The sequence below is a fragment of the Aptenodytes patagonicus genome, chromosome 2, assembly GCF_965638725.1.
Source record: "Aptenodytes patagonicus chromosome 2, bAptPat1.pri.cur, whole genome shotgun sequence".
Classification (NCBI taxonomy): domain Eukaryota; kingdom Metazoa; phylum Chordata; class Aves; order Sphenisciformes; family Spheniscidae; genus Aptenodytes; species Aptenodytes patagonicus.
In genome coordinates, this window is record NC_134950.1 from 130880039 (window position 1) to 130894232 (window position 14194).

The window sequence follows — 14194 nt, forward strand, 5'->3', positions numbered from 1 at the left end:
ATTGGATCAAAATTGAGTGTTCCAAAACCATCTCTCCACTGATAAACACCTCGTCTGCTGTGCAAAACAGCAAAGCCTGCAAACCAGGTAAACAATATTTCCGAAGGGAGTTTTAACTTGAAGGCATTTCAGGGCCTATCTGTTACAATGCATAGTAAGGAATAATCAGCACACTTGAGGGAATGTCTCTGTTGAAGAATTTGCCTAATTTGCAAAAATGGATGAACTTTCTCATCTACTTTTCTACACAGTCTGTCTATCCCTTTCCTATCCAGATCCTCAATTTCCCAAACATTGAATCACTCTTAAAAATCTCATTGTTTTTTACTTTTCCCATTGCCTTTTCATTTTAACCCTCTTTTTTCAGACTGACCTGAAATTCAGAGCACCAACCTCTCTTCCTTTTCTCTACAAACAGCACTAAGTGATTGTATAAGATTAAACAGAAAAGGAAATACTGAGTGACTTAGACATGTGTTTTTATATATTTACATATATATATGCATATATACACACGTGTACATATATATGTATATGATGGAAAGAAGAACTTACCTATGTCCCAGGTAAGGGGGTTATTCTGTTCCATCTCCCTTTTCCCTATGACATACCAAATGCAGGCCATCCAATGAGCAAGCAAGGCAAACATGGACATGAGAAGCGTGAGAACGATTGTGCTGTGCTGGGAGTAACGATCCAACTTCTGAAGGAGACGCAAGAGGCGTAGCAACCGCACTGTCTTTAGGAGGTGGACAAGGGAAACCTAGGAGAACAGGGAGAGAAAGCAACTTGTCAGCAGTTGACTTCTATCAGACAGTTCTCTCGTTTCAATGAAAGGAAACTCTATCTTCTAAAGCTCTAGGAATTTTTGCCCACTCTTCATTCAGTTACATAGCTGCATATTATGCTTAGACTAAATCTTAAGACAGCAGAGAATAGCAAAGAAGATGGTTAAAAAAAAAGTGTTCACTTTTGCTGTGTACATACATATTTACTATTTTGATGTAAACCAAACAAACCTGAAATACTGGGAGATCTTTTGTTTTGTCTTTTTTTCATGTAAAATCATCTTTTGGATTTAACTTAAAAATTTGTGTTTGTGCAAAAATGTATCCTTCCCTGCTCTAGAAGAGAAACATAATTGTCAAACTGACCAATGTTCATTTGATTCCAATATGAAGCACAAAATAAACCTCTTCAAGGACACGATTTTCAGTTTCTGCTAACAGCCAAACAGTAAGCCTTACTCAGCTAAGTATGAGATGAAACCAGCTTAATAATTAAGCCTGGAAGAGGCAATAACATACAGCAGATATTTTGCAGAACAAGGAAGCAGAGAAGTCTGTGGGACTCAGATTTGTTCTTTGGATTTAAACTTGTTTTCAGGGGCCTGGGCACATTTTACTGCTCTGTACTAAAAAAAGCTTGTATTAAAAATTCTAATATTACTTCTTAAATTCCTTACCTAATATATTATTGCCTTTCAAGTGTATGTGGCAAAAGTAGCACCTAATCTGCTCAGCACCCTAAATGTACATCAATTTAGGAAGTATATAGGCTCTGGCCCCAGAGGAGATGCAGCAACGCATAAAGCGAGCAGTCTCTGGATGACCCCATCCCATCCAGAACATCCTTCAACCTACATCCACACCAGAGTGTGCACAGCTCCCAGTTTTGCATGGAATATACTTGGCTCATGTTTCAGCTGTTGGGTAGAGTTAGCAAACAATATGCAGATTAGGATCCCAAATACTTTTAATTTAATTTTTTGAAGATTAAATAGGCATAATTTTTATTAACAGTAAGCTTTTTTTTCCTCCTTCATTAATAAGACATTAGGATTAATGCCTACTGTGTACCTGGCTGATACAGGATACATGCATCAGTTAGAAAATTTAACATCAAACTTGACATGTCTTCCCACAGCCTTCCCAGAGCACAGTAATGAGCTCTCTGAAAAGAAAGTCTAAAAGCACAGTTTGATCAACATCCTTTTGCTTTTGCTAATCCAGAATAACCTGAAACTAAGCCTTTCTTTTACCAAAACTAGTAATCTGAAATCTTAATTTTATAGGTGTGCATTCACTAACAGCTAGGTCCAGGTTGACTGATAAATTCTGTAACTTGAGGTATTTTAGATTTATTCATGAAGACTTAACAATTCATTGATTTTATTCCAGTCTCAGGAATTAAGTTGGTTGGAAACCTGTAAAAAAGAAAATAATAAATCTACAAACATTCTTTTTTTTTTTTTTGCTACTACAGTTTTGATAGTGCATAAGTAATTCTCCCACGAGCTTCTTCATGTAGTATTTACGGCCCATTATTTAATTTTTTTTTCCTCAAGAACCTTTACATTTTTTCTCATGTACATAGCAGGGGAAAAAAGAAAATCAACAAAAACATGAGACTTATTTAAAATATTTTGAAGTTCATTGCTGTCAGGAATAAGATCTGACATTAGAGTACACAAACAATTACAGGGTCTTCTTGCATTTCTTTTAACCATCTTATGTCATCTACAATAAGTCAGTGAAATTAGTTATGTCTGTGGCCTTAAGCACAAGAGTATCTGCAAGTCTGGGGCAGGTGGCTCCAAAATATTTGAAGGAATTGTCATGTTTGTATTAATACAATCATATAACTGTTAAAATACAATTATTCTAATTGAATGCCATGCCACTATACCAACTGCCTCTTTTTCTGTGGTAATTCATTTCCCAAAGTCTCCTTTTCTTCTCTCTCATTGGCTTGTTTGAACCAATCATGGTTCTGTTGCACCCTTAACATGAAGGGGTCCCTATTCACGACTGAGTCTTCAAGGTGGTGTAGGAATATATAAACATATGATTTTATATATAATGATTGTATATGTCTTATGGCCTTCACATTGGAGCTTTCATCTTTACATGAATGCCTATGTTCTACCACATCACAACCAAATAATGATAACTTAGGTTAAATTATTTTTTTATTAGATTCTTACAAATAAGAAATTTCAAAAGGGTTGTTACAATAAGAAGTGTGCCCTGCCAGTTATCACTTGTGACTAAATTCTGACTGTTTATATTAAGTTACAGAACACTGATAGATATAAAACCAGCGAATCACATATTATATATCATAATATTCTTTTTAACGTGGAGACATGTTTCATTTTCAGGCCTAAAGACCACCTCATTTCAAAATAATTTCTGCATAAATTTGAACATAGATGTAACTAATCATACGTAATTGCACTGAATTTTCTGATTAGTCATGCTAAACACTCGTATTGTATCCAAACTGTCATTGGAAGACCTGAAATGCCATCAAGCATCTTTCTTTTCTATGTCACAAAATTAGAAAGACAAAATGGGGAGTCAGCACTCATACTTGTGCCTGCATAGATTTTGCTTTGCCCACAGGTATAAAACCGTCTAAATTTTCAATTTGGTTAATTGTTTTAGACTAGCTGGGTTAACCTTTTTCTGTCAAAATGACAGAGACAGAATTTTATCTAAAACAAACACAAACTCAATCATAGCATAGTGCTGAGAAGCATTGAGAAATAAAGTTGCTACAAACTAGTGATGAAATTCTCTGCTTGGAAGAATCACCTCCTACAGCAAAAAGGAATTAATAAGGAAACATGATACATTTTAAGAAATGACTAGTGGCAGGGATTTTTAATCCTTTTTGTCTGCTTGGTTAGTCGGTTTTCCTCAAAAAAAGATACTCTTGCTCTATAACCACCAATAGTTACTCGGAGAGGAGCAAATTCAATTATTATAACTAGTGCTTAATGGCCTGTTTTATACTTTGGCAGCATTTCACACCACATTTCCACAGATTAAGGGATCCTTTATGTCAGATGAATTCAAGGATGGAAGGAGCTGGGGTCTCAGCAGGCACTGAGGTTAGGCAGGAATGTGCCTGAGGTCTCAGGCCTCCAAAGGGTCACCCATTTAGTGGTAGGGCAGAATCCCTGTAAGGTGTAAAGGCAGTAGAGCCAACTCATACAGTTTCACTTTTTTTCTTTTGAAATAGCTCCAAGGATGGCGAGAGACTCCACAGCTTTTTCATGCACTCTAACTCCACAAACCTCCAACTGGAGGATGACATTTATGTGCCCTACATACATAGGCATGTATGGCACTATACCTATCGCTTGCAGAATTTAGAGCATCCCTAAAGGTTTGGCCTTTGTGCCAGGGCCTGAACAGCAAAGGAGTGAGATGATGCTCCCTGATGCCCCTTCTCACCGTTCTGTTGAGGCAACATCTGAGAGTCGATGGAGTGAAAATCTGAGAACAGACATGAGGAAATGGCTTATTAAATCATAAAGTCTGAAAACAGTGGAACGATATTAACACCTCCCCCCGCTCTTGAAACAGTTGATAGTCATTGTTATCTTGGGGATTATATTAACTGTTGCCAAGTGTTGCCACGATAGGAAATATGATATAGTTATGCACTGTGTTCCCATCGAGGAATCATACAGAGAACAAAATAACTGAGTTTGCTGTTGTGAACATAGGCTGCAGACTCCCAGATTCTTGACTTGCTCTCGGTTACCAGAGAGAAGAGAGGGTTGGCCCTTGACTCTCTACTATGTAGTAGTCTTTACCATATAGCAGCTAGCTACCAAAGTCGGGCCAAAGTAAATGAAGGAAGCAGATTGGACCTTGCAAAAACTTTTAACAAACCATTTAACTCTTGCAGCATGCAGGGACCTATGCCTGTCAGTCAGTGTTAATTATGAGATCAACATGGCTATATATTGTTTACTACTTGGGGCTTAGTGTTAGGACTTAATCTATCATTAACTATCTCATTAAGGATCCACTACTAACAGAGGGACATTTGAATGTCCCTGGATATTCTTAGTCACCATTTTAGTGATCTTATTAGGGAAAAAAATTTTAAAAGTACAACAGACAGGAGACGTGTGTTAATCACAATATAGTAGCATTTTTAATATTGTGACATTTTAACTGTAAAAATAATTATTGGATAACACTTTCTTTTCCAGAATTCAGTATGGAAAGCATATCAGTCTTCCCAATAAAAAAAACAGTGATTGAAGAATGTGGAACTATTAACTGTCTGGTTTTAAAAGCTACAGCACTAGCATCAGATTGACGGTTCTTAATGTAACAAATGGAGTGAAAAGGGAGATCATTGAAGGAAATGGAAATAAATGGTAAAACCAGAGAGGATACCTTACATGGGAGGCTTCCTGACTAGTGTTTTTCTATGTTTTTTTCTGATATGTGTCCATCTTATCATCTATGTACTTGTCTGTAACTCACATTTAATGAAAATGAGATTGAGTGCATCTGTTCACAAAAGATCAAAATTCTGAGAATTAGAAAGTGGACAGCTTAAAAGCCTAAGTCTCTTATGTGAAAAATCCACAAAATTGAGAAACCCCTGCAAACATTTTCTTACAAAATTAAACTTTCTGATTTGGAGGGGGTGTTTGGGGGTTTTGGGGGTTGGTTTGTTTGTTTGTTGGTTGGTTTTTTGGCTTAAATCTAATAGGGCTATCAGAAGAAAAATCTTTGTCTTAGCATAAGTAAACCAATACAAATATAACCCATCATGATTGTGACATCACTAAACATTAGACCCACACATTTTTCGAAGTGGCTTAAGCATTTTGTCATCATATTCCTGAAAAAGGTGAGTTGAAACCAAAACCAAAATTAATGATAATTGTAAGTAATAGATATTAGAACACACAAAAATTGGTGATCACGCTGTAATTTTTGCACTAGAATAAAGAGGTAAAGAGAAAGAAGATTCCCAGCTGAGTGAAGAATGCTGACCTTACTGACCATAGCAATGATTTACTTTACCACAGTAACAATTTATGAGTCTTGAAAAATTGATTGAACTTACGCAGCATAAGGGAACAAAAGCCATAGGGACACGTATTTGAGTACAGTAAGTAAAAATGAAGCTAACATAGGTGCGACTGTTTACAAAGTAAGGATAGTTGAATTTAAAAAAGATGGTACATATGTGTCTTTCATGATAATGAATGGCCACTTTGACACCCAATCTTGTAATTCTGTTAATCAGCATGTACAATTACATTGCATTCCTTCCTTCAGCATCCAGTGTGAAAATACACTACAAAGCTTAAAAAGACACCAAGTATTTTAGTTCATTCAGTTTTAGCCTCTAGATCTGGGAAAAAAAACCCAACAAACCCCTCTTGAAAAAAGAACAGTTAAAAAAGATGGGTTAGTACTTACCACAGTGACGTTGAAAGCATAAAGAAGATCAAAAGGAAGTGCAGCAATTAAATCAATGATAAACCAGGTAGTCACGTAGTGGATACAAATAGATCTTGCCTCAAATATAACTTGGCCAGACTTGCTGACATATGTTGTTCGGAAATTTAAAATAATATCTGCTTGACAAGAATGAACAGAATCAGAGACAGTGATTTCTTGATTCCTGGGGATAACACCAGGAATCCACCATAACGTTGATTGTTTTTCTTATGCATGGCAAAAAACAGATGAAGAATCTAATATAGAAACAAATAAAATATAGTGGTAAGAGATCCACATACATAGATTTAAACCAATTGATGCACAAAGTTGTTCTTTGTAAGGAGTAAAAAGAATGTTTAAAACATTTAAAACTCACTGATTTCAAAGGGAGCTTGAATTAAAAAAAAAAAACCAACCCACAGTGCTCTTTAAACAGTACCAAATATTGATACAGTATTTTTCTTAATGAAAAATGAGGGTATGATTGTTGTGCATAAAACCTATTTATGTTTCTTTTGAGATAAAACATCATTAATTACTTTATTTAAAAGGTGTAATCAAAACTTTCTTTTAGTGGTACCTGTCCAGCACAGAGAACAAATGTCATTCTCAAGGATAACCACTTGTTTATCAACAGAAAAGCACTGAACTCACTTGAAAAAAATGGCTTTTGGGCTATGGTGGGGATATGAATTGCTTGGTGGCTTGTGCATTTTGCATGTTCCTATCTAACATTCCAGGATGAGTGTCTTTCAATATGAGATATAGTTTTGACATGTATTGCCAAAACACATTAACACTGAAAGAAAAGCTCAGGTCTTGACAACAGAGTCTCAATTATTTTCATGTCCTACAAGATAAAGACTATAATCTGTCCTTGAGCTATGCACCCAGTTTCTACCAACATTAGTGAGAACTACTCGTATAACTTTTACAATGTCAGAAAAGAGTGCAGCCAACCATCAAGGCTGGTGTTTTACAGCAAGATAATTAGCCTGCTGCCTTGCAAATTCTAATGCCTCATGTTGAATACCATCTCATAAAAGAGAAGGAAGTGATCCCAAGTGTTAGGAAGACATTCAGAGTGTGATTGACTTTTTTCTCATTAAAAAACAACTGCAGGGTGATGGTCTTGGCAGCCTGAAAGCCAGTGGACTTTTTTTAATGTCCAAGTTATGAGAGGCAGCTTTCTAGATGCTAGTCCAGTGTGTAATAGACTTGCCAACTGTGTTATTTGTGATCTGGATAGCCTATTATTAAGTGTTACAAGGAGGGAACTGCATTCCCTGTGCCCTTTGCCTCTGTCTGTGGCAGCAATGGCAGCACTGGCTCCTTCCTATCTGCTAGATGATGCAGAAGAAGATACACCTTCAGCTGCCTCTTCCACACACTGCTCTTGTAGGGAGGTGTCAGCAGCAGCAGCTGGGGGCTGGCTCCGTACCATATACAGCATGGAGCGTGCAGATGCTTGGGAAGTGTTTGCTGCTCAAACAGATGTTTCTTACAGCCTCTGGGGAAGGGGAGGTAGAAATGCCAAATGGAAGCACCTACAAGTGAAATTCAGCCTCTTGCCCACCAGAAGGGTGAAGGAAGATGATGTCTGCCTTGCAAATGGAAATAAACACATAAGTATTTCATAGCTTCAATCTATTAAAGGGATTTGGTTTCTCTTTGGATGCAGATATTTCATTTCCTCACAGCTAGTTTCTTGTGTGCTATGTAAACCTGCTCCAATTCAGCATGTTCCCAGAAAAAAAAACAACCTATGATGTCCTAAAAATTAAGCGTACCTCAACTTTTGTCTCTTCATAATTAAAACATAATGAACATTACAGTACTAGTATTGTAACTTGGTTTTAATGCAAATCAAGTTAAAACTAAAAAGTGGGTAGTAGTAGGATTACTAGTAGGGGTAGTAGATTCGTCTACTCTTGGTTTTGTAGGCAGTTTCAGGGGCCTGAGAACCTTTCTTCCTGCTATACACACGTGAGAATGAATGCCTAATTTCTGATATACATTTTATCCTGCATTTTTCATTCAGTATATAAGAAATGTCTGCAAAGACTAGCATGTATGAACAAACAGACTCCCCTCAGAAAGCAAAATGGAAGGACAGATTTTCCAGAATATGACACATAAAACATTGCTACCACTACAGCCATAAAAAGAGTAGCAGGTGAGCTTTGTCCCATTTGCAGGCTTTTGCACAACCTAGACAGCAAAATGCAAAAATGAGCATTAAAACATTTTTCCCCCATGATTTATTTGAAAATCAAAAATTTTAAAATCAAAACATTATGCTGATATAGAACATGTACCCTGAAAATGGAATAAGTAAACATTTATGCAGCTCTCTTTAAATGAGCCAGATTTTATTAGGTTCTGGTTGTTAGGTATTTTTTGCCTTTCCTGAATTTTCCCATTTATCAAGGACAGTTTTTCACCTTTTCCAATGCTTTCTCTCTTTTTTATTGTAGTTTTTTCTTCTGTGCCATTACTTCTGAATTAAGACAGCTTTGGAAATGACATTTTTCAACAATGTTGTTAGTATAATGAGGACAGCCAACACATAGACTTACAGTAAAGGAGAGCACTGTAAAGCAGAGCAAGAGAAAAAGTATCTGACCCGGTTCATCTTAACTGAGTAAATCAACTTGATATAAAACAATCTGACATGTTATAAAAGCTCAATGGAAAATGCTGCCTCACTGAAAGGGCATGGATTGCCACTAGTCTATATTAAAGCAATTTTTCATTTCCAGAATTTTATTTTAGAATCTTTTGGTACTAAAAGAACATTAAAAATGGAAATCGTTTGGCTCTCACTATACCAGGATAGCATTGGAAAATGGTACCTACAGGACTCAAATGCTTAGGGTTAGCATTGCCTATGTTTGGACCAGGCAGATCTAGTATTTTATAACAACTTCTTTTTCATGCCTTATGAACGCAGATACTCAATTAGAACAGCCACACCATCCATGCAGAAATTACTGTTGAAGTCCTACAACAGAGTTCACACTATTGTTCCGGCAAAGGAGTTTGAAAATTAAATCCATCCACCTGCTAGTTTTACCCAGTTGCTTACACTTCATTTTAAATATAATGGCATAGCCGACACTCAGATGAATTACTAACTCTTATCCAGGTTTGAGCAGGAGATCTGTTGTGGTCACTCAGTATCCATGACAGCATTTCCATGTTAAGAACAGCCATAGCAAACTTTCTTTCCTTAAGTGTACTTGTGGGGATGCTTTCCTCCATGTTTGCTGTGATGTGCTGCTTGCACATTGTGATGATGGAAGCTATGAAGAATTGGAGCTAAAGTTCCCTACATTTCTGGGGCACAAGGTATAAGAATGTTTGCCTAAAGCACTGCCAAACATTGGTATAATGTTTTACAAAAGTGTCAATTTTACCATCTTGTTTAATTCTACTCAGATTTGCATTGAGATACCCATTTTGTGAATTTATATTATGTTAGATGATGCTCTGAACCACAAAAGGATCTGATGAATTTCATAGCTGCTATAAAACAGTCATGTTCCATTATATACACTTGATTTTTTTTTTTCCTCTTAATTGAAAAAAAACCAACCAGGTTTCAAAGTTTCATCTTCCTAGAGTTTTTCTCAAAATTTTTGTAACATAGTCAGAGAAGCACTTCTACGGTAAATCAGCTTCTATAAAATATGAATTAGACTTTCATTTAACATGTAGTAAGACAAATGCATATTTAATATCATTGTGATATGCATATTTTTCATATACATATTTCTCACTCTTAAAGAAAGGATAATTCTGTTGTATATTTTTACAATTTTATAACAAATATATGTTAATAGCATCCAGTTCTCCTTTGGCAGTGAAACAGGAACAAACAATGAATGTATGCTTTTTTGCAAGGAAAACTTATGTCCACAAAAAGAGAGGCAGTTACTGAAAAATATCATCTATTCATACTATGTAGGATGATAAACACAGCCTCATAGGTGCCTTCAGTTTCAGATACATACTGATTGTTCTATAAGCTTAGTAATAAAAACTCCTAACAGTTCCTAAAAAATAATAACTACCTCACATGGGATTAGACGTTCTGTGGCAATTTGGGATAAATTAGTGTTGCAATCTATTTTAATGGGGGGAAAAAATGTTATTTTTGACTAAAAATCAGTTACTGTTTGGATCTGGAAAACATGACCTTATCATACATTGACACTGTGAAAATATGACACAATCTAAGATGTGCACTTGGAAGTGTAAAAGAAACTTTTCTGAAGACCCCAAGTGCTTTATCAACATATATGTTTGGAACAAATTTTAAGCATGAATTAACATTCAGGACATTAAGGAAAAACAATAAGCCTTCCTAGTTAAAAAAAACCCCAAAACAAACAAACAAAAAACCCCACAAAATGGTAAGATACAGAATAACCCAGAAAATGTAACTGAAATGCAGAAAAGATCAGTGACCATCAAAATTACACGTTTGAAAGTGAGAACAAAAAGTAATTAATTTTAAATGACTAACACAACTGAAGACATGTATAGAAAATTAGAGTCCACTTGTCTCTTATTTTCTAAAAAGAAAAAAAATAAAACTCTGGTTTTGGAATGAAGTAGGAAGATTTATCACTCTAAATGATGCTTTAGATGGTACAGAAGCTTATCATATAACAAAGGCGGCATTAGACATTTCAAGGAGATTTCTGAAGTCAAAGTTCCACCTAATATTCTAAGTGGAACTTGCTGAGAGCCACTTTCTGAATCACCAGTATTAACTTCTAATAAAATCTCAGAAAGTTGGAGAAATGCCAAGGAAATGGAATTTGCCAAGATAATTTTAATAATTTAGGTGGGGGGGAACCACAAAAAGTGATGATCCAGGAAACAATAGATTTGCTAATCACAAGAAAAGCAGATCATTCTGGCATATATGTTAAATGTGTAGTAATAACAATACATGTTAAAGTATAACTAATGCCATAAGTTCATGGAGGGTGTGAAATTAACACACTGTCTTTTGCTAAGAAAATTATGTCTTTTTGATACAGCTATCAAACTAGTTGATTGCTGCAGGATACTTAGATGTGTTCAAGTTATTTCATCCTGTATCATCGTGATTTGAAGGTCTGCATTAACCAGAATGAGAGACACATAAACCAAAAGCTGAACATGGCATTCTGCTCAGTTTCAAAATGTTGTTACTATGGGTTTGTTTATAAATAAAACTGTTTCTGTAAGATTCATCTTGGTTGATTAAGTTCACAGTGATACGGTAGTTTTTGACAAAGAAGATGGATGACTGTGGCCAATCCAAATCCAAACACAAAATGTGTCAAATGTCTCCATATAATAGGCAAAACGCATCTAAGACCCAAGAAGGAAAAAGGTATCTGTAGAAGGGGAGATTCTGGCTTGGAAAACAATGACACCAAAAGAGATTTCTAATAGCTAAGCATGTCAGTATGGGCTTAGTACAAAGCTGTGGCAAAACCAAGAATGTCGCCTGTGAATAGAAAACTATTCGTGCCTTTGGTGAAACAACTACAGCCATACAACTCTAGCACCCACACCTCAAGACAAATTAAAAGACTAAGAGAAGAATTACAAAAAACTGCCTGGACTTCACTTTACATGATGTTATAAATTCAACTTTCTTGGTTTACTCAGCTCCAGAACACTAACAGGAGAACTGACTTTTACTTGTTTTCATCCACTGATAGGCTACTTAGGCAAAACAGGATACACTGGGCAGACATTGACTTAAGGTAAATTCATTTTGGAAATCAAATGTGGCTTAGCAAATGAGGTCATGAACTTACATCATTTGGATTCATGTTAAACACTCATGCTGTATAACACAATGTTGTACTAAAGATATCTAAGTTACGTTCAAGCACACAACACATACACGTGGACTCATGTAACTTATGTACGAGGTGAATATATATATGTAGAAGTGTTAGGGCGAAGGAAGGCAGGTTTGACTGTCATGATCATCCTTTCAGCATTGAGTTACTCTGTTTTTCCCTTCATTTCATAGCTTTAGGGGGAAAAAAGATTGATTTGTATTTCTTCCTACGTGTTCTTTATGTAGGCTACACTAAGAATGGGTAAAGTAAGATCTTATCTTCAAGCCTGTTAACCATTATGCCCAAGGAGCCAGGAAGCAATTTTTCCCCCCACTGATACACTACTGAGGGCAAAGAGAAGAGGCAGAGAGAGAGTCAGCACAGAGAGAGGATCATGTTGGATCATTCCTTTGAGGTATCGGAAAAAATTTCTTTAGGATGCGCTTTGATCAAATGCCCAGTTCTAATGCCAGATCTGGGTCTGGAAAAGAATTACTTCCCAGGTTTCACTGGCAGAAACGTTTTATGCTGTCTTCTGCAGTTTGAAGGTAGACAGTCTGCTATGATCATTTGACATATACTAGTTAACCTATACACTGCTAGTAGTGGATCTATGGTATTTCTGAGTTTGATCTCTGCCATTCCGTCCCTTTTACCAATTAGAGTTGAGTCTCCTAAATTAATGAAATCTTTGGGGGAGTTCTCATTGTTTTGGCACAGTGTTGATCCTTCAAATTTTTCAAGATTTAGTGCAAAGCCTTAAAACAAAGTGACCTAGACACATATCTGAGGCTATCTGGTTCCATGGACTGAGGTCTTGCAGGTTATAATTGGTTCATGCTTTAAGAACTACTGTTTTCATTCAACAAAATCCTCAGGCTGAACAGAACATATAAGTAAAATCGGAGATATAAAAATTTTAGATTGGATCACCATGTAGTCTCAGCTGGCCCTGCATTCTTAAAGCTACAAAAACATTCTGAAATTTTCAGTAATACAATTAAGATGTGAAATTAGCATGATTTCATAAGGTTCATAATGAGCAAGGGGGTCAGTTCAGCTCCACAGGTGCTTAGTAGAGTTAGTTGGTTACTATTCACATTTACAGATCAGTATGATAGCACCAGCTACATACATAACTACTTCATGCAGATTTGCTTGATATAGGTAAGAAAGAAAGATAAGGATATTTACTCACTAGTATTTTGAAACTTCTCATTCTCATTTGTCTCAGAAACCTCCAGTGTGTAGTTATCAAAGTTAGAAAAAGTATTTGCTCACTTACAGATGCACATTAGCATTTGTGAAACAACTAAAGCTTTAACAGAAAAGGAGATAAATGCTTGCTTTAAATTTCCCTAAGCCATCCAGTACACCAAAGGCATGTCAATGTGCATATGGAATTCACTGTTCAAGATTGAAGAGATTAGAGGTTTTTCTGCACAGCACCCCTTTCTGCCTTCTTATCAAAGCAATTTAGGACAACAGCCCCAGATAACATTTATATATATAAAATTGAATAGGAAATGATAAGTGCTTCTTTCTGCATCCAACTCATTAGATAAAAATCCAGAGGGAGGTAGGTGAGTGTGATCCATCTTTTATTTCTTGACAGCTTTCTGAGCTATACTTGGGTGTAAACAGTTTCTTCATCTGGGCAACCTTATTTACAGCTTAACTGTGCTAAAGTACTTCTTGAGAAAGCTGTAAAGGAAAAAAAAAACAAACCTAAAACAGAACTCCTGAGGCAAGAAACTTCTAAAAACACAACAAAATCTTTAATGCAAATTGAGAAATGACCATTTCTCCTGAGAGAGTTTATTATTTTTAGGAATTACATGTTCCACAGTCTTTTTGGGATCGCTGTTTAAAAAGTGGAAGATTAACTTTTTTTTCTTTTTTAAAATGTTTTCTTATCATTAAGACTTTGAGAAAATAGAATGGTAAGCAAATTGAGGCAAACATCCAAAAACTGTACAATAATCTGTTCTGAAAGTACTCATGGAATATTTATTATGTTATAAATTGCTTGTGAATCTTACTTACTGTGCACTAGCTTCTACTTACCAA

At 35.9% G+C, this 14194-nt stretch overlaps 1 protein-coding gene across 1 annotated transcript in view; it reads right to left on the minus strand.

Annotated features, from left to right (window-relative positions):
- KCNH8 (potassium voltage-gated channel subfamily H member 8) overlaps positions 1-14194 on the minus strand; it is a 204339-nt gene that overhangs the window by 80268 nt on the left and 109877 nt on the right. Inside the window, exons 6-7 of the mRNA XM_076332319.1 lie at positions 6246-6403; positions 556-763 (exon numbers count right to left, since the gene is read on the minus strand). Coding sequence (XP_076188434.1) covers positions 556-763; positions 6246-6403 — 366 coding nt within the window. The remainder of the gene's footprint in view (positions 1-555; positions 764-6245; positions 6404-14194) is intronic.